This window comes from Tursiops truncatus, chromosome 3 (assembly GCF_011762595.2).
Source record: "Tursiops truncatus isolate mTurTru1 chromosome 3, mTurTru1.mat.Y, whole genome shotgun sequence".
In the NCBI taxonomy this organism is placed as follows: Eukaryota; Metazoa; Chordata; class Mammalia; order Artiodactyla; family Delphinidae; genus Tursiops; species Tursiops truncatus.
Window position 1 is genome coordinate 77832326 of NC_047036.1, and position 25759 is coordinate 77858084.

The following is a 25759-nucleotide window of genomic DNA, read 5'->3' on the forward strand; positions in this document are numbered from 1 at the left end:
GAGGGGTAGAAGCAAAGGTGAGTAACCGGTGAGGAATCTTGGAGCCCAGGCAGGCTTGAGCAAAGAGAACTGGCAGGGCAAGAGTAACAATGAGAAAGGGAGCAAGAGAATTCCTAAATACTCTGCATTCCCCTGATAAGAGCTCTTCTCCCCTCCACTCCCATTCTTGTAGATCATGGGTCACAAACTCAAATGCCTCCAGTGGTCAGACAGGTGACAAACGAGGGAAGTAGTCCAAGGATAACAAAATGTTCTTTTACGTTCTTTGTTTCCCCCTGAACTTTGCATACAACTAACCACCAAGGACTCTTCCTTCCTTCTTCCATCCCTCTCTCTCAACAACCACCCTCTTTCAAGTCTTCTTTTCCTAAGAAATCATGATTCCCTCTTCCGAGAAAGCCCTTTCTACATTCTTTACTTCCTGAAAAGCCCCATTTCATCATTTTTCTTAATTAATTTTTATTGGAGTATGGTTGCTTTACAATGTTGTGTTAGCCTCCACTGCACAGCCCAATTCATCTTTAAGACATAACTCAAAATCTTCTTTTCCGGGAAAATTTCTTAGGTCCCCCCTAGGCAGAGGTAGTCTCTCTCTGGTTCTAGGGGATCATAGAGTCACTAGATAGGCAAAGTCCAGGTCCCTGAATGTCTACATGGTGTGCATATTCCTGCCAACAGGACTGCTGTTTTTTTTGAGGTATAACTGACATATAACATTAGTTTCAGGTGTACAACATGAATCAATACTTGTGTATAGTGCAAAATGATCACCACAATACACCTTGCTAACATCCATCATTACACAGTCACAAATTTTTTTCTTGTGAGGAGGACTTTTAAGATCTACTTTTAGCAACTTCTGAATACACAATACAATATTATTAACTATAGTTGCCATGCTGTACATTATATCCCTATAATATATTTTATAACCTGGAAGTTTGTACCTTTTGACCTCCTTCATCCATTTCACCTACCGCCACCCCTCGCCCCTGGCAACCACCAATCTATTGAGCTCATTTTTTGTGTGTTTGTTTTTACACTTAACATATAAGTGAGATCATACAGGATTTGTCTTTCTGACTTATTTCACTTAGCATAATGCCCTCAAGATCCATCCATGTTGTCACAAGTGCCAAGATTTCCTTTTTTATGGCTGAATATTGCACTGTGGAATGGTCACTTACGGAAACAATTATCTTGGCTGTTGTAAATAACACTGCCTGGAACGTGGGAGTGCACATAACTCTTTAAGCTAGTGTTTTTTGTTTTCTTTGAAAAAATACCCAAAAGTAGAATTGCTGGATATGATAGCTTTATTTTTTAATATTTTGTTTTCCACAGTGGCTGGACCAATTTACATTCCCACCACAGTGCACGAGGGTTCCCTTTTCTCCACACCCTTGCCAACACTTGCTATTTGTCTTTATGAGATGAGCCATTCTGACCAGCGTGAGGTGATGTCTCATTGTGTTTTTTGTTTTGTTTGTTTTTTTTTTTTGCGGTACGCGGGCCTCTCACCGTTGTGGCCTCTCCCGCTGCGGAGCAGAGGCTCCGGACGCACAGGCTCAGCGGCCATGGCTCACGGGCCCAGCCGCTCCACAGCATGTGGGATCTTCCCGGACCGAGTCACGAACCCGTGTCCCCTGCATCGGCAGGCGGACTCTCAACCACTGCACCGCCAGGGAAGCCCTCTCATTGTGTTTTGATTTGCATTTCCCCAATGATTAGTGATGTTGAGCACCTTATCATGTACCTATTGGCCATCTGTTTGTCTTTGGAAAAGTTTCTATTCAGTTCCTCTGCTCCTTTTAAAATCAGATTGTTTTCTTTAGTCATTGAGTTGTATGAGTTCTTTATATATTTTGGATATTACCCTTGTCAGACATATGGTTTGCAAGTATTTTCTCCCATCCAGTAGGCTGCCTTTTCATTTTGTTGTTTTTTTGTGCAGACAGCTTTTAATTTGATGCAGTCCCACTTGGTTTTTGCTTTTGTTGCTTATGCTCTTATACTTTTGGTGTCATATACCATAAAAATCACTGCTAAGACCCATGTCAAGAAGCTTTTTCTCTCAGTTTTTATGAGTATTATGGTTTACAGTCTTAACATTTAAGTCTTTAAACCATTTCAAGTTAGTTTTCGTGAATGGTGTAAGATAGTGGTACAGTTTCATTATTTTACATGTGGTGTTGGGAGAACTAAATGATCATTTTTTTAAGAGACTCTCCATTCCCCATTGTATATTCTCAGGTCCTTTGTCATAAATTAACCATATATGCATGGGTTGATTTCTGGGCTCTATTCTGTTCCATTGATCTATGTGTGTGTTTATATGTCTGTTTTATGTCTGCTTTTATCTCCTCTGCACTATTGGTGGAAACATGCAAACAAGATATACTTTTCCATTTGCTACACATAAAACAGCCAAGCATAATGATAAATGACACATTCTCTGCCAAGCATAATGATAAATGACACATTCTCTGCCTTGGTGAGGATAACAGAAACGGTTGGGAATGGAAGGGAAAGTGGAAAAGCAGAACTCTGATCTCATAAAGGAGCCATGACTTAGCTCCAGTCTATGCTGCTAAGGGAAATATAGGCCTGGTATGACCAGAATCCTTTTTCCCTCCAATCGAAGCCAAAAATCTGGATTTTTATTTAAAATCTCCCAATTATTATATGTTGGCAACAATTTCCAATTCTTTTATTAAACACATTGTGCAGGACAACTGTTTCTGAAGGCACCAAAAGCTATACAAGGGCAGAGGCTTTTGCCTGGTACACAGTTGATGCTCGATCAAGACCTATTTATTGAAGGATAAATAAAAAGCTTCTGTAGGCCATGAATATTCAACTTAAGAGAGTAAACAAACTGACCACAATATAATCTTTAGGATTTTAAGCTAAACTTCAAGTTAGGCCTAAAAGAGTTAACTCTGGGCAGCATGGGTGAGAAGAGAAGGAATTCAATCTGGGCTAGTCCTTATGAAGGGAAAGTCACCCCAAAACACTATCTATAACCTCTCCACCCCACATTTTTAAGTGTAGGGTCCAAACTGTACCCTTATAATCCATTTTTACCTTTTCATAAGAAACTTCATCAAATAGCTCCCGAATCTGAGCAGGATTCTCCACAGGTGTGGACACAGGGTGTGAGGAGTTTAATGCATCTACCTCCATAGCATTAAAACACTTAGCAAAGAAATAATCTTCCTATTGAGACACAAAAAAAGACAACATCACCAATGATTTACATTTACTTGAAAAAAATACGAAATGAGGATGGTCTGACCTGGGATAATAGGTTTACACTCTCAATTTCTAATCTAACCTTTTCCATATTTATAGAATTTACAAAATTAAATAGAATTACTATCTTCTAAAGAACAGCCAAGAAACAGTGATCTTAGATCAACACTGAAATTTTTGTTTAAATACTTATCACCTTAGAATAAAGAAAATTTCCTATTAAAAAGAAAAACATTATGCCTACAGTCCAACAGCGCCAAAATCAGAAACTAAAATGTATAGTGATTTAAGTATCTCCAATCATCATCTATACTATTTTAAAGCAAAGAAATTTAGCTTTAAAACCATGTAGTGAAAGAAAAAGTAATGAAAAACAAATCCCAACTATAACCTGATTAGGGCATATTATCCAATAGAATAATATCCATACGTAATCATTTTTATTATTAAAGACTATGTGGAAACAGGAAAATATTTATGATCCACTCTAGTGTAATAATTATATGTACATTATAATTATAACTACATAAAAGTTATGTGTATTGGAAGATGAAAATGGGATATGAATATGTCCAAATGAAAATTATAATATGATAAAGGATTGCTTTTACATAAAGTTTCTTTTTAATTTTACTGCATTTGATTTTCACAAGTTAAACACATGATTTTTAAAGTCAACACGTAGAGGTTCCAAAGCATTAAGTCTGTGACCCATGAGTCTAGGTTCTTATACAATCAAATGTACAATGATCTTAAACAAAACTCATTTCATCTGGCAACCAGGACCCTATTGAAATAGCAATCTGTACCTAATACTTCTTCAGTGAGCAACCCGAAGGTTGGGGAAGTGATATGGAACAGACAGGTTGTCACTATTTCTATTTCTTTGATATTAAGGGAGGACAAAATTTAATACTAACTTCATAACAATCATAGATTTGGAAATAAGCAATTGAGTTTGGAAATAAACCTTTGCAATGTATCTTTAAAGTTCACTAGCATTTTGGAAACCTGATTCATATTTAAACTCCCAGGGAAGTTATCAATCTTTCTATGAATTCCATGATCTAACATCAGTAAGTATTTTCCAGCAACATTAAACAACACAACAGATTGATCTAAAATGTAAAAAAAAAGTAAGTAAATACAACTTACAACTTTCAGTTCTGGATGAGTCACACTGACAGACACGAACTCCATAAACTTGGCAAATCCCTCATTTAGCCAAAGATCATTCCACCATTCCATAGTGACGAGGTTCCCAAACCACTGAAAGGAAAACATTACTCAGGTTATTCACAGATTTCTATGGAAACTAGATTATCTACGTGGCCATAAACGTCAGACATTCAGAAGGAAATATATTTTATATGTGTAAGGTCAGTATATGAATGTTAACATATTTATAAAGCTAATATTTTTTTCAAAGTAAAAAGAAAAACTTCGCAATGGGTATTATAAAACATGGTACCTAATGCTTTAAAGAAATCATTTCTTCTTCTGGGAAAAAAGACATAGTAAAAATGAATTGGTAGAATTCATACAACAGTATGAATAGCCTATGTCCCAGAAAAGCAATATAGATATAGTTAACATTTTTTTGAAAGTGTGATTGAGCTTATATACCTGGTGGGCGAGTTCATGGGACACAGTCATCGTGATGCCAAGCTTACTTGATGCAGAAGACTTTTCAGCATCAAACAGTAGAGAAGATTCCCTGTATGTTGTCAGTCCCCAGTTTTCCATAGCACCAGACTGAAAGTCAGGAATAGCAGCAAGATCTTGGGAAGGAAACAAAAACATCTTACCAATCTCAAGCTACATGTTGCCCAAACACACCAACTTTCAGAGTGGATGGGTGTAGGGATCAAAGAAAAACTACGTGGCTCACGCAGAATCATGGATTATTCTAGACTGAAGAACCTTTCACAATAAAGAAAAAGGACTCAGTGACTCATACAGAGTTACTTTGCTGCTGCAAGACAAAGTCGGGCTTGGGTTTCAGACCTCCTGACTCCATTTCTAATTCTCTGACAAGGTGCTTGGGGACTAGACAATTTTAACAATTGTCTCAATAATCCACTCGACCTTGGATGCCCAAGACTCCCATACACCTAAAAACTCAAAACACACAGTAGTTTTAAGGGCTCATGTAAGAAAGAAAATGCAGATTTTCTCATGCTCTATCAATGAATTCATTCGAAAAATTCATTGAGTACTCTATGTTCCTACCAAATGTGTGCCAATCATGAAAAAAATACAGCCTCTGTCCTTTGCTATCTGCCCAATAATATAGTTGTGCTTGTCTTTAAAGTCAGAAGGCAAGGACTTCCCTGGTAGCACAGTGGTTAAGAATCCACCTGCCAATGCAGGGGACACGGGTTCAAGCCCTGGTCTGGGAAGATCCCACGTGCCGTGGAGCAACTAAGCCCATGCACCACAACTACTGAGCCTGCGCTCTAGAGTCCGCGAGCCACAGCTACTGAAGCCCGCGAGCCACAACTACTGAAGCCCGCACACCTAGAGCCCGTGCTCTGCAACGAGAAGCCACCGCAATGAGAAGCCTGCGCACCATAATGAGGAGTAGCCCCCGCTCACTGCAACTAGAGAAAGCCTGCACATAGCAACGAAGACCCAACACAGCCAAAAATAAATAAATAAATTTATTTTTAAAAAATTAATTTAAAGTCAGAAGGCAAAATTATCTCCATGACATGTGCCTCAGGAATCTGTCAGGTTTTAATGACTTGAGGGCCTGCCGAGCTGAGGGGGGAGATGCCAATTAGGAGGATATAATCTACTGCTGGGGTCAGTAAATGCCACACTTTGTAACGCCTGTGCCAAATCTATACCTTGTTTGGATAAGGGATATGGAATGCTGAAATAATCCTCATAAAATTCTAGAAGAGTCACCGCGGCATCCAGTGCATAACCTGCCTGATTTATCTTGTCTGGAACAGCATACATGGAAACCTGAGGAGAAAGGTACACGGAAGTTATCCAAATGCCACAGTGGCTTCTCTAGAAGACTGACATTAACAGCTTCATATTGTGGGATATGGTTGCCAATATTAAGAAAGACAATTGGAAGTTCTATTTCTTATATTAATGCTGACTGTTCCTGATCAACCCCCCCTTCTGAAAACTACAACAAACGCTGGATAACAAATACAAACATGTCTTTTTAAATGTTTACATGAGATAGTGAAAAAGTAAAGCCGACTTAGTTGCCAAAAATGAAGGGACAGTAGAACCCTGAGAAGTCAGCAGAGCACTGCAGCCAGCTTTTGCCCTGAGGACACTGGCCTAGTACAGACGGACTTGAGTTTGGGTTTTCATGGCATTAAAGAACTCAGGGGATAGGAGACAAAGTCCCAAGCCTGCCCAAGGTGGGAAACCTGATAGAAAATGTATCCCTATTTAAATAAATGAGGTAACTTCAAATAAAGTATCCCATCCCTCCTCTCCAAAAATCTTATTTGCATTCAGAGCCACAGCGTACAGTTGAGCAGGTTGTTCACTACACAATAGTACCCACCCAAGTGGCAAGTGCTCTTTGAAACAAGATCTTTTTCTCTAGTACTCCAGTATTCCCTGGCCCAAATGCTCTCCCCAGAGCCATTTAATACTCCAAGCAGACTGCTCTATCTTACTTCCTTCCCATGGTTAGAAACTCCCGCTCAGGTAGTCCGTGACATTCACTTCCAAACTGCATGAAGTTATACACAGGAGCAACCTTAGAAACCATTGCAGGATCTAGTCCAACTTACACATTTTAAAAAAGTATAAGCTAACTTCCAAGGGGAGCAGGGCAAAAGGGAGCAGAAAGTCAGTTAGTGGTGGAGCCAGGACCATGACCCAGGCCAGGCCAGGCCAGGCCTCACCACATGTTTTTGCTATTAGAACCCCACTGTAAATATGAGTATCTGAGACAACGGGATGACCAACCAACTGGTTTGCCCAAGACTGAGGGGATTCCTAGGATGCAGGACTTCCAGTTTTAAAACCAAGACAGTCCCAGGCAGGCCAGGACAAGCTGGTCACTCTATGTGACAATCGCAGGTTCACCTTGATGCCACTTTTGGTCATCTTGCTGACAGACTTAAAATCTGAAACAATGAAGGCCACCAGGTAGGTGCTCATCTTCACGGTCACATCAAAATGGTCTTCTACGAGTCCTTCAGCAACAGTCACAGATTTAACCTAAAATCAGAATAACTGAAATCATCAAATACAATTACCCAAGACATTGAAAACATTTTATAAAGAGAAATTTCCTAACTCTCAGACATACTGAAAGTATATGACATGACATTCGTATAATTATTTAGAAATATCTCTTTCCGGGGCTTCCCTGGTGGCGCAGTGGTTGAGAGTCTGCCTGCCGATGCAGGGGACACGGGTTCGTGCCCCGGTCCGGGAAGACCCCACATGCAGCGGAGCGGCTGGGCCCATGAGCCATGGCCGCTGAGCCTGCACGTCCGGAGCCTGTGCTCCGCCACGGGAGAGGCCACAACAGTGAGAGGCCCGTGTATCGCAAAAAATATATATATATATCTCTTTCCGATATCTGATTATAATTTAGACATTAAGGCCAAACCATTCTACTCCATTTCTTTCTTTATCGAGATATAATTCACACACCATAAAGTTCACCATTTTAAAGTATACAATTCAGTGGTTTTTATTATATTCAGTTATACAACCATCACCACTTAATTTTTTTTAAATAATCCAGATGATCACAAACTCACTCATATTTGGCACATGAGGATTGATAACATGGGTGAGACAAAGCAAAACTGAGATTGCTGGCTTTGCCAAGATGTAGCTCACTTAAATACAAGGTATGAGAATGATCTGGAAATGCAGTGTCTAATAGGGGTCACCGAGGACTACCTAAAAAGAGCTTCTACTTTCCTAAACAGTTGAAAGTAACCCATGCCTGGGCCTGACCCTGCAAAGCCTCCTCCAAACTCTGATTTGCTTCACTGGAATCAGTTTTTCAATGCAGTCAGGGAGCAGCCTGGCAGAGTAGGGTTGGGGTGATAAAGGTACAGTCTAAGATGTCGGCTTCCAGAGAAGAAAGTCTAATGCCTCAGCCAACAGAAAGCACTGGGCAGGACCCTGGAGAGAAGACCATCCAGAACGAATCTGAGAAGTTCCATGTTAACACATGCATTGTTCCTGTAATCTTATTTCTACCTCTATTTCTCTGCCCCCTTATCCTTCTTCTTCTCCTTTTTTTAAAAAATTTATTTATTTATTTATTTATTTATTTATTTATTTATTTATTTATTTATGGCTGCGTTGGGTCTTTGTTGCTGTGCACGGACTTTCTCTAGTTGCGCCGAGCAGGGGCTACTCTTCGTTGCGGTGCGCGGGCTTCTCATTGCCGTGGCTTCTCTTGTTGCACAGCACAGGCTCTAGGCGTGCAGGCTTCAGTAGCTGGGGCATGCGGGCTTCAGCAGTTGTGGCTCACGGGCTCTAGAGCACAGGCTCAGTAGTTGTGGTGCACAGGCTTAGTTGCTCCGCAGCATGTGGGATCTTCCCAGACCGGGGCTTGAACCCATGTCCCCTGCACTGGTAGGCGGATTCTTAACCACTGCACCACCATGGAAGCCCCACCTCATCCTTCTTTTTAGTACCCACCAGCCACAAGCTATGGTGCCTGCTGGTCACCCTTCGGTCATTCAAACCCTAACTCTGATCGCCAACCTAGGTTTACTCTTGAAGGACCCGAAATTACCTTTCTTTATAAAATGCCTTCAACCTACCCCTAACAGTAATTTCTATTCTTGACATTGTTTTAATTATTAGCACAATGTCGAGAATAGAAATTTAGATGTAATTAACTCCTGCCCCAAACACTTCAGTGTTCCAAAGGTGTATCTGCTTTTCTAGCCTCCAAAAAGATCCTTTGAGACCCCACTGTTCTTCCCCTCAACCCCAAGTCTGCATCTTGAGTGCAGGCCACCCTGTTAAATTTCTGCCAAGGGAAGAGCTTTCTTGTTCAAGAGCAAGATTACGTTAGATTTTCTGATCCTCAACAAGTGGGTCCCGGACGTCCATGGATTTAGATTCCAGCATCTTTGGGGAGCCTTGGGGCTCTTGCCTTCCCCCTGCAAGCCTACAAAATCTCCACCAATCTTGTTTAGTGGGTCAGTCTGTCCCTCATTTCCAAACCACCCCTGTTCCTTTTTTCTCCTTAAGCTGTAATTCTCTAATTAGAGAACTCACTCCCATCCCAGGGAGCAATACCATAATATTTGGGGAGGGAACTATAATTTGAAAAAGGATTTTCTCTATCTCAAATTTATATTAGGAAAATGGCAGAACTGTTTCTTATCTTGCTATATACAAATGCGGTGGGGAGAGAGACAGAAGTTCTTGGCTGGTAAGGATTCACAAAAGCCTTCTTTTTATACAGCCTTCTAGGAGGGAATGGCAGACTCCCTTTTAAGGGATCCTTAAGGGACTCAGCGAACAATATAGAGTTCTAAAGGTTGAGAAATACTGTACTAGAGGTTGGCTTGTGGCTCTGTGAGTCCCTTCCTGTGAAGCTAATGCCTCCCGAGTCAGCACAGGGATGAGGCGTGATACCCTTCTGGACTCTGGGCAAAGCCTATTCCACCCTGAGTCTCACCCACAGTGAGCTTCTCTGATCAAAGGGTGTGTGTGCTTCTGGAGTTGGTACGCATCGGGTGTAGAATGACAGCTCAGCTTATGTTTTCCCAGTGCTACCAGAATCATAGGATAACGGCACTTACTAAGTAATGTTATTCATTTGGCGAGGTCATCTTCTCCTCACTACTTTTAAAAATCAGAGGGGTTTTGGACTAGCAGATGCAAACTATTACATATAGAAGAGATAAACAGCAAGGTCCTATTGTATAGCACAGGAAACTATATTCAATATCCTGTAATAAACCATAATGGAAAAGAAAAAATAATAAAAATAAAGAAATAAGAATCAGAGGGAAAACTGTCCACATCTGCTTTGAAACTGGGAACTGAGCTAGCTATCATTACTTACCTTTACTACCATAATAATCTTAAAATATTACTGTTTTTTTCTTTTTCCATCTGACCAACTTTGTGCCATAGTTACAAATTGCATAGCTAATATTATTAGTAATATAGTATATAGAAATTATAGAGAATGACTATATCATAGAAACATGGCCTTATTCAACAAAGCATTCCCTTTACAATCCTTTTAAAAGAGCATATGAGAAAATAAAAGTGAAAGTGCTTTGTGAAGGGCACTCTCAGTTAACCTGACCTGAATTGTCTATAAAGTTTCCCTCCCATCAACACCGCACCTGCAATGTCACTCTTACCTAAATTTTGCATGTTTTTAGGGACAATTTTTTTCTTTGACTATAAATAAATTGTTACTTGAACCAAAAGCATAGGTTGGAAATGAAATAGAAAAGTTAGCTATCTGTAGGCAATAAAACAAACAGAACAGGCAACCTGAATGTTAACTGTCAGTGAGGTAATACAAATCACAGTGAATCAATGGACTTGTCTTGTGAGTAGACACACAGGAGTTTAGACTCACCAGTGGCATGTTGGAGATGGCGAGGTGTCTTGGTTCCCTTCTGATCTTGATTGAAAAACTCGCTTTGAAAGCAGGTTCATCAAAGCAGGGAAAGGCCATTCTGGCCGCAGTCGGTTCAAACTGTGTTGATGCAAGTATCCTAAAATTACGACAAGGGAAATAAAAATATACCATGAAGCACCAGGGACTATCAGTTAGGTGTGTGATCATTTTTTAATTCCTAAAGTTATCATAATCTTGATGAATCTCACTATTAAAAATTTTTTATATGACCAAAGCTATCATAAACTAAAAGACAAGCAAAAGAAAACAGGGAAAATTGATTGAAAGGTATTTGACAAAAGGTTAATAACCTGAACAGATAATGAGCTCTTAAAAAATATGTAAGAATTATACCCAGCAACCAAGTAGAATAGCAGGCAGAGGTCATAAATCAGCAACTCACAAAAGAAGAACCTACAAATAGTCAGTAAACACATCCGAAGCTGCACAGCTTCCTTAATGATCGATGTAATAAATTAAAGGGAAAAATCCATTGGCGTTTTGGCTTTAAGAGGATTGCCAATACACAGTATTAGTGAGGAATATGGCAAGGGATATCAAAAGTTTATGGACCCTTTGACCTAGCAATTTTACTTCTAGGCATTTATTCTGAAGAAATGATGTACGAAGATGCTTGTCAAATTATTGCTGATGGCCAAAAAGTTGGAAACAACCTAATTTCCATCCATCAGGGATTAGTTAAATAAACCAACACACAAACATATATTTTAATAAAGTCGTTAAAATGACGTATAGGGATAGCCATCCGTGTAAAATACATCTCCTCAACATATTAAAAAACTCCCTCGTGAAACAGAAAATATAGCATGGCTCCATTTACATAAAATAATGTGTACGCATATCCAGAAAAGAGTCTAAAGGCTATTCCCCTGGAATAGAAGCAGTAGTTATCTCTAGAGGCTATAATGAGGGTACATTTTACTTTTGAAAAAAATCTTTTTGGTAGTATCTGACTTTTTTTACCTCAAAAAAATAATATGAAATCCGAAAGTAAGTTAGTATAATCTACTAACAAATGAAATTTGATTTTAAAATTTAGTATAAAATCTCCCAAAATATCTTATTAAAAACAGAACTAGGGCTTCCCTGGTGGCGCAGTGGTTGGGAGTCCGCCTGCCGATGCAGGGGACGCGGGTTTGTGCCCCGGTCCGGGAGGATCCCACGTGCCGCGGAGAGGCTGGGCCCGTGGGCCATGGCCGCCGGGTCTGCGCATCCGGAGCCTGTGCTCCGTTGCAACGGGAGAGGCCACAGCAGTGAGAGGCCCGCGTACCGCAAAACAAAAACAAACAAACAAACAAAAAAAAACACAACTAAAGCAAGGCAGGAGAGGATCCCTAAAAAAGTTTTAACTGAGACAAAAATCTTAATATTTCCTCTAATTGGCTGTATGGGTTGAATTGTGTCCCCTAAAAAGATACATTAAAGTCTTATTACCTAATATCTGTGTAACTTTATATAGAAATAGGGTCTTTACAGATGTAATCAAGTTCAGATGAGGCCATCAGGTTGGGCCCTAATCCAACAGAATCGGTGTCCTTATAAGAAGAGGGAAATTTGGAGAATGGCCATGTGACAGGCAGGCAGAGACTGGACTGATGTAGCTGCAAAGCCAAGGAATGTCAAAGACTGACGGCACCACAAGCTAGCAAGAGGCAAAGAGGGGCTCAGAGACTTAGAGCATAGGCCTCCTGACACCCTGATTTTGGACTTCCAGCCTCCAGAACTGTGAGAGAAAAAACTTCTATCGTTTTATGCCACCCAGTTTACGTGCTTTGTTAAAGCAACCCTTGGAAACTAGTACATAGGCCAAGAGAATTTAAAATATTTATTATATGCCAGAAATCTAATTAAATAAACAAATAGGTATTCCCTCTGATAGAGCTGGAGGAAAGAAAACTGGTTAAAACAGAATGAAAAAGGAGATCCCCCAAAACCGGGAAAAAACTATGAGCCATTTTTACATCTAAAAAGAGATGCAAAACAAAACCAAAGAAAGAATTCAACAATAAGGGAATTTTAAAAGACAATCCACCTGAAGTAATAAATTTCGTGTGGGTAGCACTTGAACCTTTAAAAAAAAAAGAGAGAGAGACGAAAAAATACCTCACTTCCCCTTCCTTGGTTCTGTAGGTGCTTTTATAAAATCCATGGAAACTCTCAGAAAGATTGCCAGCATAGTCAATGACAATGGTGTACGGGAGCCCGACCACCAGGGGCTCAGGAGCCAGGAGTGCGATTTGCTCCTGAGGCAGGTATTCCAGGACTCTCAGCGGCTCTTCAGACTGCCTCTCACCAGCTCCCTTCCTCAGGGCGGCCTTAGATATTTGCAGGTGGTGACTATGCAGGATGATGGTACTGGTGGGCTTGCTGGCTGTGATTTCTATTTCCGTGGTTCCCCCGAAAGTCAGAGTGGTGAGGTTGGCGTGAATCATGAGATTGTAATGAAGTGGGATGATGTGCTCAGGAAGTCGCATTTTATTCCAAGGAAATGGTGCCCTGTTACTAGCCTTTGGAGGTGTTGTTTCACTGCTCTGACACCAGGATGGAGTTGCCACAGTTAAGAGCATCAACAGTGATGAAAGCAGAAGGGACACAGTCACAAGGGGCCGTTTGACAGACAGAGGTATCATCTTGCTTGAACTGCCTAATGGCACAAATGTGTAAAAGAAAAAAAAAAGAGTCACTAAAATATTATCAAGACAGCATAATTTCAGAATGTATCCGTCCAGAATGAACAGATACAGATACAAACTTTCAAAAGTACTAGGTCTTTTCCTGAAAGTAAAATTACCTTCCCTGCGTTAATGATTCATAAGAAGAAAGACGTTTATGGTCAGCAACAATCATTAACACCTACTGTAGAGCATCATCTGGCATTCAAAGTTTAAATTAACTCTTACCAGTCAGGGTTCTCTGTTGAAAGGAAGAACAAGCTCTGGCTGAGGATCCTGAGTAGCTCACTAAATGGGTCACAGGGTTGCCAGGTCACTTGGGAAACCAGGCTCATAAAACAGGCAAAAATGGGCGGCCAGAACCACATCAGAGAAACACCTGATCAGGTGACCACCCCCGACCCACACTGGACCTTAGAAGGAGCCACCCTACTGCCTAGAGATTAGATTCGGACACCCCTGCGGCCACCAGTAGAGTGAGGTCTCCACTGCCCCTGCAACGTTCTGTTGTTTCAGCAGAAGCGAGGTGTCCACACTACCAGGCTGGGAGGTGGAGAGAGCAAGAATCTGGGCTTACAGCTTCCTCAACGGGAGACAGGCCTTGCTTCCCACTAAGCTTACAACGCAGAGAGTTCTTAAAACACAGGAAGTAAAGGAAAGAAACATACATGCTCAGTACTAAGTGTGGGGGGAAAAGCAAGTATTTGTAACAGTAAGCCTTCATAACACTGGCATCTTTGTCAAACTGTCCTGCCAAAACCTGATTTAGTATCTATTTAGCCAGGGAAGACTTTAGAGTGACTTTTCATGATAGTGTGTGACAATCCCCTGGTTTCTCTCTTACACTCTATCCAACAAATAAGTGTTGCATGCCTGCTACCTACAAGGCTGTGTGCTGAGTACCGTGTGGGATATAAGAAGATACAAGACACAAATCCCATAATCAAGGACTTCAAAATCTGGAAGGGCAGAAAACATATATACACAAAGAGTAAAACACAACAAAGCATGGAGTGCTTTAAAAATAATAATAGGGACTTCCCTGGCAGTCCAGTGGTTAAGACTCCACGTGTCCACTGCAGGGAGCATGGGTTTGATCCCTGGTCAGGGAACTAAGATCCCACATGCCGCATAGTGTGGCCAAAAAAAAAGGAAGAAGAAGAAAAGAGTGCTGAGGGAGAATGGAATGGTATTTCCAAATGGAGAGAGTGACTTTGGCTGCAGAGTGATGCTGAGATGCCTTTATGCAAGAGCAGCATTGGGAGTGGTCTGGAAGGAGGGGTCGGATTTGGAAGTGAAGGGAGGGCATCAGAGGCACTGCAGGTGGAGCAAGCCAGAGCAGTAGCTACAGCACAAAAGGAGAAAGGACAGGGCTGTTCGGGCAATCCATGTGGACAGAAGCAAACCCCAGGAGAACTTGCTGGAGAATAATTATTCACAAGGCAAGGAGGGGGGTGACTCTAAGGTTACACTCAAAGCACACCAGGAGGCATGATGCAGACCATATTTTGCACTTCATTAAGGTCATGGGACATAAAAGAAATGCGGATTTTGAGGGAGTTGGCAATCCATGCCCAGAGAACCAAGCATACATTTTTCTCTCTCTTAGACAAAGCTGCCTCTCTAATAGCAGTTGGCCAGGAGCGGCTTCTGTCAGGTGAGCTCAGGTTATTGAAATGATGGTGGTACACTGGATTCTTCCTCTATGTTAGTGGTTCTCAACTTTGGCTGCATATTAATGTCATCTAGGAAGCTCTTAAAATAATGACTGGGGCTTCCCTGGTGGCGCAGTGGTTGAGAGTTCACCTGCCAATGCGGGGGACACGGGTTCGTGCCCCGGTCCGGGAGGATCCCACATGCCGCGGAACGGCTGGGCCCGTGAGCTGTGGCCGCTGAGCCTGTGCGTCCGGAGCCTGTGCTCCACAACGGGAGAGGCCACAACAGTGAGAGGCCCGCGTACTGCAAAAAAAACAAAACAAAAAATAATAATAATGACCGATGCCTGGATCCCTAGGTCAGGGCATCATAATTTTTTTTAAACTTCCCCGAAATTCTATTGAAGAGCGAGATTGAGGAACCTCCTAGATAATCCTTGCCAAGCCATGGTCTTATCCCTTGATCTCTATGTGGGGAACACGACTTCAGGGGAATGACTGATGTGCTATCCCCACCCTTCACTCTCCATTCTGCTCCCTTCCGAAGCACACAGCTACAAGTACTGACCTCTCGCTTCCCCACGGAGTAGATCTGCAGGTTAAATAAACAGAAGGGATGCAAGCACCGTAGAGACAGTCAACAATGGAGACACCATAATCCCAGCTCAAAAGGCACCACCCAAATGAGATAGAAAAGAAATGTGAACAGGAAGAACAGGGGTTTCTGTTTTTGTGTTTCTTCGGTTTTGTTGTTGTTGTTGTCTAGGAACCAACTAAAGGATGCTTCCAGCCATGGAGGACTGGAGTGATTTGGAAGAGAAGAATAAAGTTGAAACACCAAAATAGTAAAGAGTTCCTGCCCCTACCTCCTCAGGCAGAATCCCAGGGCAGAATGATGGATCTCCCTTGACGTTGAGGGGCCAGAGGTAAAAAGAACTTGCGTGGTGCTTCCATTTGGAACTTCTGATGACAGTAGCTTAGTGGGTGTGGCCTGCGCCCCAAGATGGCAGAGAGCACAGGGAAGGTGGCAGGTTCAGGCATGCAAGGGCTCTGGGAGTCCTCAAGGGTTCTCCAACAGCCCAAGAAGAGATCTAAAAATTCCAACTGGTTCTGAGCTGACAGCAAGGCCCACGGGCTGCTGAAGGGGTTGGCGGTGGCACCTCACAGCAAAGGCCTTGCAGTGTTGGGTCCAAGAGAGGAGGAAACCAAAGAGATAATGGCTGTGTCTCAGAGAGGATGCAGGGCCAGGAAACCAAAGTGGAACACGTGATATAGACAGCATAAATGTTGGAATTCATACATACATATGTAATTATCGCTATATCCACAATACATATATTAGGTTTACAGTCAGAAAAGAAAATCTGGCTTTGAGTTCTTGCTCTGACACCTACTATGACCTTGGGCAGGTTGTTGAACCCTGGTTCCATTTTCTTCGTGTGTAAAACGAGATAACACCTCTCTCACAGGATTGTTGTGAAAATTAAAATATGTTCAATTACTCATTCCACAGATATGTATTGAGGGTGTATTATGTGCGAGGGTTTTGCAGGGCAGTGCAAGACAGCACAGGTCCCTGACCTCAAAGAGCATATACTGGGGGTGGGGTGACTTTTAACAAGTTTACACAAATACAAACATAGATAGTTACCAACCATGATTTAGCTATGAAGAAAAAAGCAACACACATACTGAAAGAGAGTAACAGGGTGGACTGATGTACACTGGGGGCTCTCTGAGATGTTTAGCTGAGATTTAAAGGACAAATTCATGTCAGCTGAGGAAAGAGGGAGAGTTTTGCCAACAGAGGGAACGGCACACATACTTGCAAGCTCAGGGGCAGTAGAGAGTGCTAGTTATTTATAAAGTCAGTGAAGCTGAAGCCCGGCATGTGGCAGGAAGATGCGCCTGGAGAGGTGGGCAGGGGCCAGACCACCACACACCTTCTAGGCCTCTTAAGGATTTGGATCCTATCCTAAGGGCAATGAGAAACCACAGGGATTTGAGCTAGGAGATCTAGCTAGGATCCAGTTCACACCTAAAGAAAATCACCCTTGTTGCTGTGTGGAGAGTGGAAGACTGGAAAGAAGTAAGAGTGAAGGCCAAGAGACCACTTAGAAAGTAGTGTAGACAAAATAAGAGAGTGGTTCATACTCGGATGGTGTCAACAGAAAGAATTGGGGGGGGGGGCGGGGTGGAGACAGAGAGATGGATGGATTCAACATCTATATTTAGGATGGATTAGTAGTAGGGAGTGAGGGAAAGGACAGGATGTATCAGGATGGCTCAGATTTCTACAGTGAACTTCTGGGTAGTCACAGGTGCCCTTTATTGAAATGGAGAAGGCCAGAGGTGGAAGAGATTGAAAAGGGAGAAGAGGGAATGAAGGGTTCATTTTTTAATATGTTTAATTTGTGCTGTCTATGAGATATCCAGGGGGATTTATCAAGAAGGCAGTTAAATATACACAGATTGAGGGCACACAGATAAGGGTTTTAAAGGAATTTCCTGTACTTGACTGTACCCCTTTAAAGTTTTCAAAAGTATCTTCCTTTGGCATCTGATCTTACTAAAGCTTCTTTCACAATGTTGTGGATAAAAGTGCAGCAGTAACAGAGTACCTAACTTTACTTCACAGCCAGAAAGAGTTCAAGATACTTTAGGAACCTTACTGCCTTTGGTGATTCTGACTTTTCCCACTTACACAGGAAGTCAGGGGCAACTGGTCCTGGGCTATCTCATACTTCCCTTCATTGGGACACTATGGAATGTGAAATCCATCACCAAGAGGTCATGGACCTTCTTCCAAAATGGTCTGAACGATGAAATTAACAAGCATTGATAACAGCTTGTCACTGCTGGTAAATAATAAAAATGTTTAATCAGTTCAATTTTCTAACGTATTAGAATTTATCTATTTAGGCCCACCTGAAAATGTGCTACATATCAGTACAATTCCAACTCCGTGGAAAAAGAGACAACCCTGGCCAATTTTTTTAAGTTTTGGGTTTTTTTTTTTTTAAGTTGTCGACCACATCCCGAATTGAGAGCAAATACTCTGGGGATTCAGTAGAAAACAGAGCATTTCTTTCTGAACCTGGCCTCACAAAGACCCTCCATGAAAAAGGTAAGGAAGTGTCTGCAAGTCTCCTTCCTCATGAAATTAACTTGCAGGCCCACCAGGCGTGTAAGACACCCAGAGGGGGAATTTTCATTTGCTCAAACAGTAGTGTTTTAACTCGATAAACCCAGGCTGAGCCAAAGAGAAGGGAGGACAGACAACTACTAGCAACAAGTACAGGAGACGAAGGGAGAGAACTGATCTTGAGGACACTTAACTCTTGTTCCCAGAACACCCCCGCGCCTGCAAGTAACCAAAGCCACGTACGTTTCTCTGACTATTATCTGCAAGGCGCCCTCCTCGGCCTAACCCCACAATCCACCCACCAGTTCACTTGGCCCTACTCGGCAGTCCGGTGGACGGGGCGGGCAGGAACCCAGCCTCCAGGAGGAGCGCAGAAGGAGGCTCCCACCTGCCGGCCGGGAAGTGGCACAGCCCGGGGAGCGCATGGAGCGGACGCACCAGCCCTGCGCCCTTGTCCACCTCCCAGTGGAAAAGAGGGACAAGGACGCGAGCAGGACTGGGCCCGCGCCAACCCCGCCGCCCTCCCCACGGACATGATCCCCAGCCCCACGACTCCCCCCAGCCCCACTTCGCAGCCCCCTGGTTCTCTTCCTCCCCGCGCCCTGGACCCCAGGCCTCCCCAGCATAGGGGGGATGCCTGGGCCCCGTCCTTCCCCAACCACGCAGCCCCCTCCCCGCGGGGCGCACTGGGGACGGTAGCGCTGTACCTGGGGCTCGGGGACCACACCGCTGCTGCCTGCCTTGGCCGCCCCGGGACCGAAAGTGAAAGTGGAGCCGGAGCTGCACGCAGAAGCGCGGGGTCGAGCCTCGGCAGGCGCAGGGGCGCCCCAGGCCGAGGCGGTAGCTGGGGAAGGGAAAGCCCGGAAGTGGGGACGAGCAGACATCGCTGTTCCCAAAACAGGAGTTCACAAAACAGTGCGGCAGCAAGGGAAGCCGCAGGGTTGCACTGCTGGGGGCCCAGGCGGGGCGGAGCACCCCTTTAGGAATGCAGAACATTTCCCCTGCGTGTGTCTCTGGAGTTTTGGTTTGGTTTGGTTTTTCATTGATTAGCCTTTGGTGCAGCGGAGGTTTGGGGCTTAAGAATTGGGCTGGGGCTCTTAGAGGGCTCTTCGGTGGACCGGAGCTCCCCTCTATCCCAGCCTGAGCCAGCTCAAAGCCCCTTGGACGCAAGAGGTGTCCATCATCTCACCTCCGCAAATGGGCTGAGAGCCCTCGGGCCCGCCTCAGAATGAAACAGGAACCCAGAGCAGTTCTTGGTTTCTGCAAAATGCTGAACTGTCCGGGCTTTCACCGGTAGAGGGGTTCGGCTGGAGACACCGAAGAGGAAGAAAGGGAAACAGAGGCCCGGAACTGCCCCACCAATACCAAGGGGCCCTTGGACCCCAAGGGTTTGCTGCTCCCCACATTAAAAACTCTCCCTCTCTGCTTTTTCAAATCAAATGACCTTTGCTCCCCTTAAAACATTCAGACTGGATGAAATGTCTCAGAAAGCCCATCTTTAAACAGTTCAGGGTAAATGAGGTAACAAGCCAAGAAAACTCAAATATTCACACTCACGAAAGGCTGCCCCGGCCCCTCTGGGATTTTTCCTCACTATACTCGGGCTTTCTCCTCTCACTTCTTTCTCTGCTGCCTTGCCTTTGAGAACCTGGGTTTCCAAGTCGCTAGAACAGTATTTCTCAGCTTTTTCCCCCTCAGTCTTATGCCTCCTTTTGAAAAACATAATATTTTGTTCTGCATATTCTCTCCAGTCAAGGATATTTTGTAACATACAATTAACACCCTGTCCCCAAGCCCAACCAGAGTGGAACCAAGGGAAGATTTTTCACTAAAATTCAACAAGAAACCAACTTTGGGATCAGGTAGTTTCTGCGTTTGAAATCTCTGCATGTTTGCAGGGGTGTCAGTGGACAGCTATAGCCTCCAAGGCCTCTGGGTGTCAGTGAGAGCTTCCTGTCCAGTAAACTCATGCATTTCTTTGTTTTCATATTTATATTTTGGGATATGATGCTTTCCCTTCAGTTTCTAATAAGTTTAGTTTCTTTTAAAAATATTTCTTGATGGTCAGGATGCAAGTGAAGGCACCAAACAGGCTGGAGGCTGCTATAAGTGACAAGTGAGAAGGCAGGAAGAGGGGAATGCCTTTACAGATACCTGGGAAGACAGACGGGAGCCAGACTCGCCCAGACTTTAGACTCATTTACAATGGCCAAGAGTCCCTCTTCAGAGTCCAAGGGCACTACAAATAAAGCAATTAAAGACAGGATTTGGCAGTATTTCCTTGTAGTTTCAAAGCTCTAGCAGGGATCTGTGAGATGCAGGCCTTGGAGTGAGGACTTTAAACTTGAAGGAGTCCCACTTGTAGAGTCTGTGAGATCAAAACTTAGCAGCTACCAAGCTTAGAAATGGTACTAGAGGGAAGCAGACAGAAAGAAAGGGCATCCTGGTTTATGGATTACTTACCAACTGTTAGATACTGTGCTAGATGCTAGTCATGTGCGTTTGTGTGTATATGTATGTATAATTTAATCTTTCAGCAGTCATGTAATGTAGGTATTATGCTTCATAAATGAGAAAAGTAAGAGAGGCTGTCTACTTGCTCGAAGAGAAAATAAGAAGTGAAACCTAAATGTGAGCCCTGGGGGGGGTCAGTTTGACTCCAAAGTGCATGTTTTTTCCACTGACTCACACAGCTTCCTCAGCTAGCTGTTATTTACTTCCTCTCCCTCCTCACCTAGCCCCCAACTTCACTTGGCACTTCTAGCTTTGCTCTCTTCCAGGCAGCCTCTAGGAATTTCCCACACTGAAAAACCTTCCTGGAGCCTCCACATTTCCTCCTAGTGGACATTCGCTTACGCTGCTGTAACTAAGACATCAGTAGTTTAAGGACACAAAGCTTTATTTCTCACTCATGGTACACAGCCATTGTCTGTAGGCAGGGTCCTCTGCCCTGCACAGCCCATCGGGGCTCAGTGTGACAGAGGATCGTCATCTTGTAGGTGCCTCCATCTGAAGCTTTTGGCCTTCTTCATACCATGGCAAGGAAGAGGAAGCCCAGAGAATCATGGGCTTTTCCCACCTCAGCACTGAATAATACGCATCCCTTCCACTCACATTTCATTGCCCAGAACTAGCTACAGGGTCTTCTGCAAATGCAGGGAGAGGTTGGTAAACACTAATACTGTCCTCCACACAGTGTAAGAGGGTCAGTTGGGCCTATGCATTTCAAAAGCTTCTCAGTGTCCTTAGTCTCAGATGGAAGGTGGGAGGAGGAGGGAGTCGACCTCAGGCTTTCGCCATTGTGATGGGTACAACCTTGGCTTATTACTAATCAATTTCTTTTTTTTCAGATTGGATTCCAGATTTTGATCAAGTGGTGTTCAGTTTTGCTTTAAGTAATTGCATCAGTTCTGTCTTCATTAGCTTTTGTCAATTGATGTCAGCATTTGGCTCATTTCTTCTCTTTTGCCGCCAAAGTTGCTGCCATTTTAACTATATCACCACTCTTCTTCTTGATGTAAAATCTTACCCGGAATCATGATGTAGAAAACAGACAAACCAGGGCTGTTCTGACAAACCCACCCATTTAGTCCCTGCCAGCTGTCTCTCAACCCCATTCCCACACCTCCCCCACCCACACACTGTGGGTCCCTGAGGCACCTCCACAGGCGCCTATGGCCCCAGAACTTAATTTTTTTAAACACCACCTTAAAAAAGAAAAAAAAAAAAAAAAAAGAATAGCAATGTCCTTCATTCTTGATAAAGAGGATGATACTTTTTTTTCCTACATGCCAAACTGCAAGCCAGGCCTACTCAACAAAATCTATACCATTTTATTGAACATCAGAAACAAGGAAGAAGGTATAGATGCCAAGTTAAAAGAAACACTGCTTCAAAGCAGGCCACTGACCCCATAAGAACAAATAAACCTCTGAAACATTGTGGTTTGAAAGCATTTACATATACTCTATCTCATTGGACCCTCAGAGTGCACTTGTGTAGGTGGCTTCTAGTTCCATTTTTCTATAAGGATTTGAGATGGTGAGTGACCTACAAGGCAGGGCCCACCACGTGGAGACAGCTTGCTCTAAAGTGAAGCCAATTCAAAGTAAAGTAGAATTGACAGAGAGAAACAGACAGAGAAAATAACCCCATTGAGGCTGTCAGCCCCAGCTGTCCTGAGCAAGCCCTACCCTTGGACCTTCCAGTCAAGAGAAGCAACGAATTCCTTTCTTGATTCAGCCAGTTTGTCAAGCTTCAGAAAGAGTCCTGAGTCGCCGCTATGACAGAGCACTAGAGAGGGAGTGATGGATGCCAGCTTCTGTAGGAACAATGAGAGTGACCAAAACTGCTGTCAGACTGCCTAGGACTGCTAGGTCCTGAAGAACTTTCTGGGTGACTTGAGGACTGATGACTTGTTTCCCATTTCCCCCCTCCTCAGACATCTATTTGACCTACTCCTGCCACAGAGGGAAACCTGAGCATGCCCCCGGTTCTCACAGCCTGATGGAACCCAAGGACCACACCCCTCTTCTGTCCCTCCTCAGTAAGCAGGAGGTCCCCCTCACTACTCTTCAGCCCACGTTCTATATTCCTATGGCTTTTCCCTTTGCTCATTTCAACTAGGAGGTAAATCACCATAATGCATGTTTTTAAAATTTGCATTTCTTTCATTACTATGAGATTGAACACTACACTGAACATACGTTAATTAGATGTTTTTACTTTTTATTTCCTCTTCCGAGAATTATATGTTTTTGTTTGTTGCCAATTTATCTACTGGAAAATCATTACTTAGTTATGTAAAAATTATCTATGACACACAAGAGAAATCCATGAATTCCATTAAAATGTAAAATATCACAATCAGTAAGGCTCTGTTGTTTCAAAGCAATCCCACAAATACATCTAAATGAATCATGCCAATTTCTTTAAAATCCAGACCTATGCCTGCTGTTAAGTTATTTGAGATGTTGGAGCTTACCAGATATTGTTAATCTGACATTAAAGCAAATCTTGGTTCAGGAAACCTGGTATTTAGGTTTGATGTTGTTTATAGCTCCCTCTGCCACAGCAACTGCACATTCCATCCAAAAGCAGAATACACATTCTTCTCAAGTGCACATGGAACATTTTCCAGGATTGATCACATGCTGGGCCACAAAGTGAGCCTCAGTAAATTTAAGAAAACTGAAATCATATCAAGCGTCTTTTCCAACCACACTATGAGATTAGAAATCAATTACAAGAAAAAAACTGTAAAAAACACAAACACGTGGAAGCTAAACAATATGTTACTAAACAACCAATGGATCAGTGAAGAAATCCAAGAGCAAATCAAAAAGTACCTAGAGACAAATGGAAATGAAAGCACAAGGATCCAAAACCTAAGGGAAGCAGCAAAAGCAGTTCTAAGAGGGAAGTTTATAGCAATACAATCTTACCTCAGGAAACAAGAAAAATATCAAATAAACAACGTAACCTTACACCTAAAGCACCTGGAGAAAGAAGAACAAACAAAACCCAAAGTTAGTAGAAGGAAAGAAATCATAAAGGTCAGAGCAGAAATAAATGAAATAGAGACAAAGAAAACCACAGAAAAGATCAATGAAACTAAAAACTGATTCTTTGAAAAGATAAACAAAATTGATAAACCTTTAGCCAGACACATCAAGAAAAAACAAAAGAGGAGAGGGCTCAAGCAATAAAATTAGAAATGAAAAAGGAGAATTTACAGTGGACACCACAGAAATACGAAGGATCATAAGAGACTACTACAAGCAACTATATGCTAAAATGGAAAACCTAGAAGAAATGGACAAATTCTGAGAAAGGTACAATATCCCAAGTCTGAACCAGGAAGAACTAGAAAATATGAACATACTGATCACAAGTACTGAAATTGAAACTGTGATTTAAAAACTCCCAACAAACAAAAGTCCAGGACCAGGGCTTTCCTGGTAGTGCAGTGGTTGAGAATCTGCCTGCCAATGCAGGGGACACGGGTTCGAGCCCTGGTCTGGGAAGATCCCACATGCCACAGAGCAACTAGGCCCATGAGCCACAACTACTGAGCCTGCGCGTCTGGAGATTGTGCTCCGCAACAAGAGAGGCCACGACAGTGAGAGGCCCATGCTCGCCGCAACTAAAGAAAGCCCACACACAGAAACAAAGACCCAACACAGCCAAAAATAAATAAATAAATAAAATTTAAAAAAAAAAAAAGGAAAGCAAGGATGTTTTTCAATAGTCACTGCAATGTTGAAAGGACAATGGAGCCAACTTAAAGTTAGTCCTGGTTAACTTACCTCAATTTGAACTTTCAAAAAAAAAAAAAGATAATTATGGCTAATTGAAATGAGTTGCATCTGTGAAAATCCATGAGTCTGTAATGGTGCTCAAAAAAAAAAGAAAAATCTACATATATTGTATAAAAGGAAATTGTGACCTAAATATGGCAAATAAAATAGAATATGCTTAATTTAAAAAAAAAAAAAAAGTCCAGGACCAGATGGCTTCACAGGCGAGTTCTAACAAATATTTAGAGAAGAGTTAACACCTATCCTTCTGAAACTATTCCAAAAAATCACAGAGGAAGGAACACTCCCAAACTCATTCTATGAGGCCACCATCACCCTAATACCAAAACCAGACAAAGATACCACCAAAAAAAGAGAAAATTATAGGCCAATATTACTGATGAACATAGATGCAAAATTCCTCAACAAAATGCTAGCAAATCGAATCCAACAATACATGGAAAGGATCATACACCATGATCAAGTGGGATTTATCCCAGGGATGCAAGGATTTTGCAATCTCCGCAAATCAATCAGTGTGGTAAACCACATCAACAGACTGAAGAATAAAAACTATATGATCCTCTCAATAGATGCAGAAAAAGCTTTTGACAAAATTCAACACCAATTTATGATAAAAAAAAACTCTCCAGAAAGTGGGCATAGAGGGAACCTAACTCAGCATAATAAAGGCCATATATGATAAACCCACAGTTAACATCATATTCAACAGTGAAAAGCCAAAAGCATTTCCTCTAAGATCAGGAACAAGACAAGGATGTTCACTCTCACCACTTCTATTTGACATAGTTTTGGAAGTCCTAGCCATGGCAATCAGAGAAGAAAAAGAAATAAAGGGAATCCAAATTGGAAAAGAAGAAGTAAAACTATCACTGCTTGCAGATGACATGACACTATACATAGAAAATCCTGAAGACATTACTAGAAAACTACTAGAGCTCATCAATGAATTTGGTAAAGTTGCAGGATACAAAATTAATACACAGAAATCTGTTGCATTTCTATACATTAACAATGAAAGATCATAAAGAGAAATTAAGGAAACACTCCCATTTACCACTGCATCAAAAAAGAATAAAATA

The 25759-nt window shown here is 42.5% G+C and overlaps 1 protein-coding gene across 3 annotated transcripts in view; it reads right to left on the reverse strand.

Moving 5' to 3' along the window:
• Positions 1–19232, reverse strand: part of ERAP1 (endoplasmic reticulum aminopeptidase 1) — a 34303-nt gene extending 15071 nt beyond the window's left edge. Inside the window, exons 1-9 of one of the 3 annotated variants that reach the window (XM_073802336.1) lie at positions 19065–19231; positions 15364–15516; positions 12989–13529; positions 10823–10961; positions 7324–7458; positions 6108–6228; positions 4882–5036; positions 4411–4524; positions 3088–3219 (exon numbers count right to left, since the gene is read on the reverse strand). In XM_073802336.1, the coding sequence (XP_073658437.1) occupies positions 3088–3219; positions 4411–4524; positions 4882–5036; positions 6108–6228; positions 7324–7458; positions 10823–10961; positions 12989–13529; positions 15364–15415 (1389 nt within the window). In that variant the 5' untranslated portion in view covers positions 15416–15516; positions 19065–19231. Of the gene's footprint in view, positions 1–3087; positions 3220–4410; positions 4525–4881; positions 5037–6107; positions 6229–7323; positions 7459–10822; positions 10962–12988; positions 13530–15363; positions 15517–16078; positions 16098–19064 lie in introns of those variants that run through there. The other 2 variants (XM_073802337.1, XM_019929665.3) reach the window with 2 other exon arrangements.
• Positions 19233–25759: the final 6527 nt, after the last annotated feature.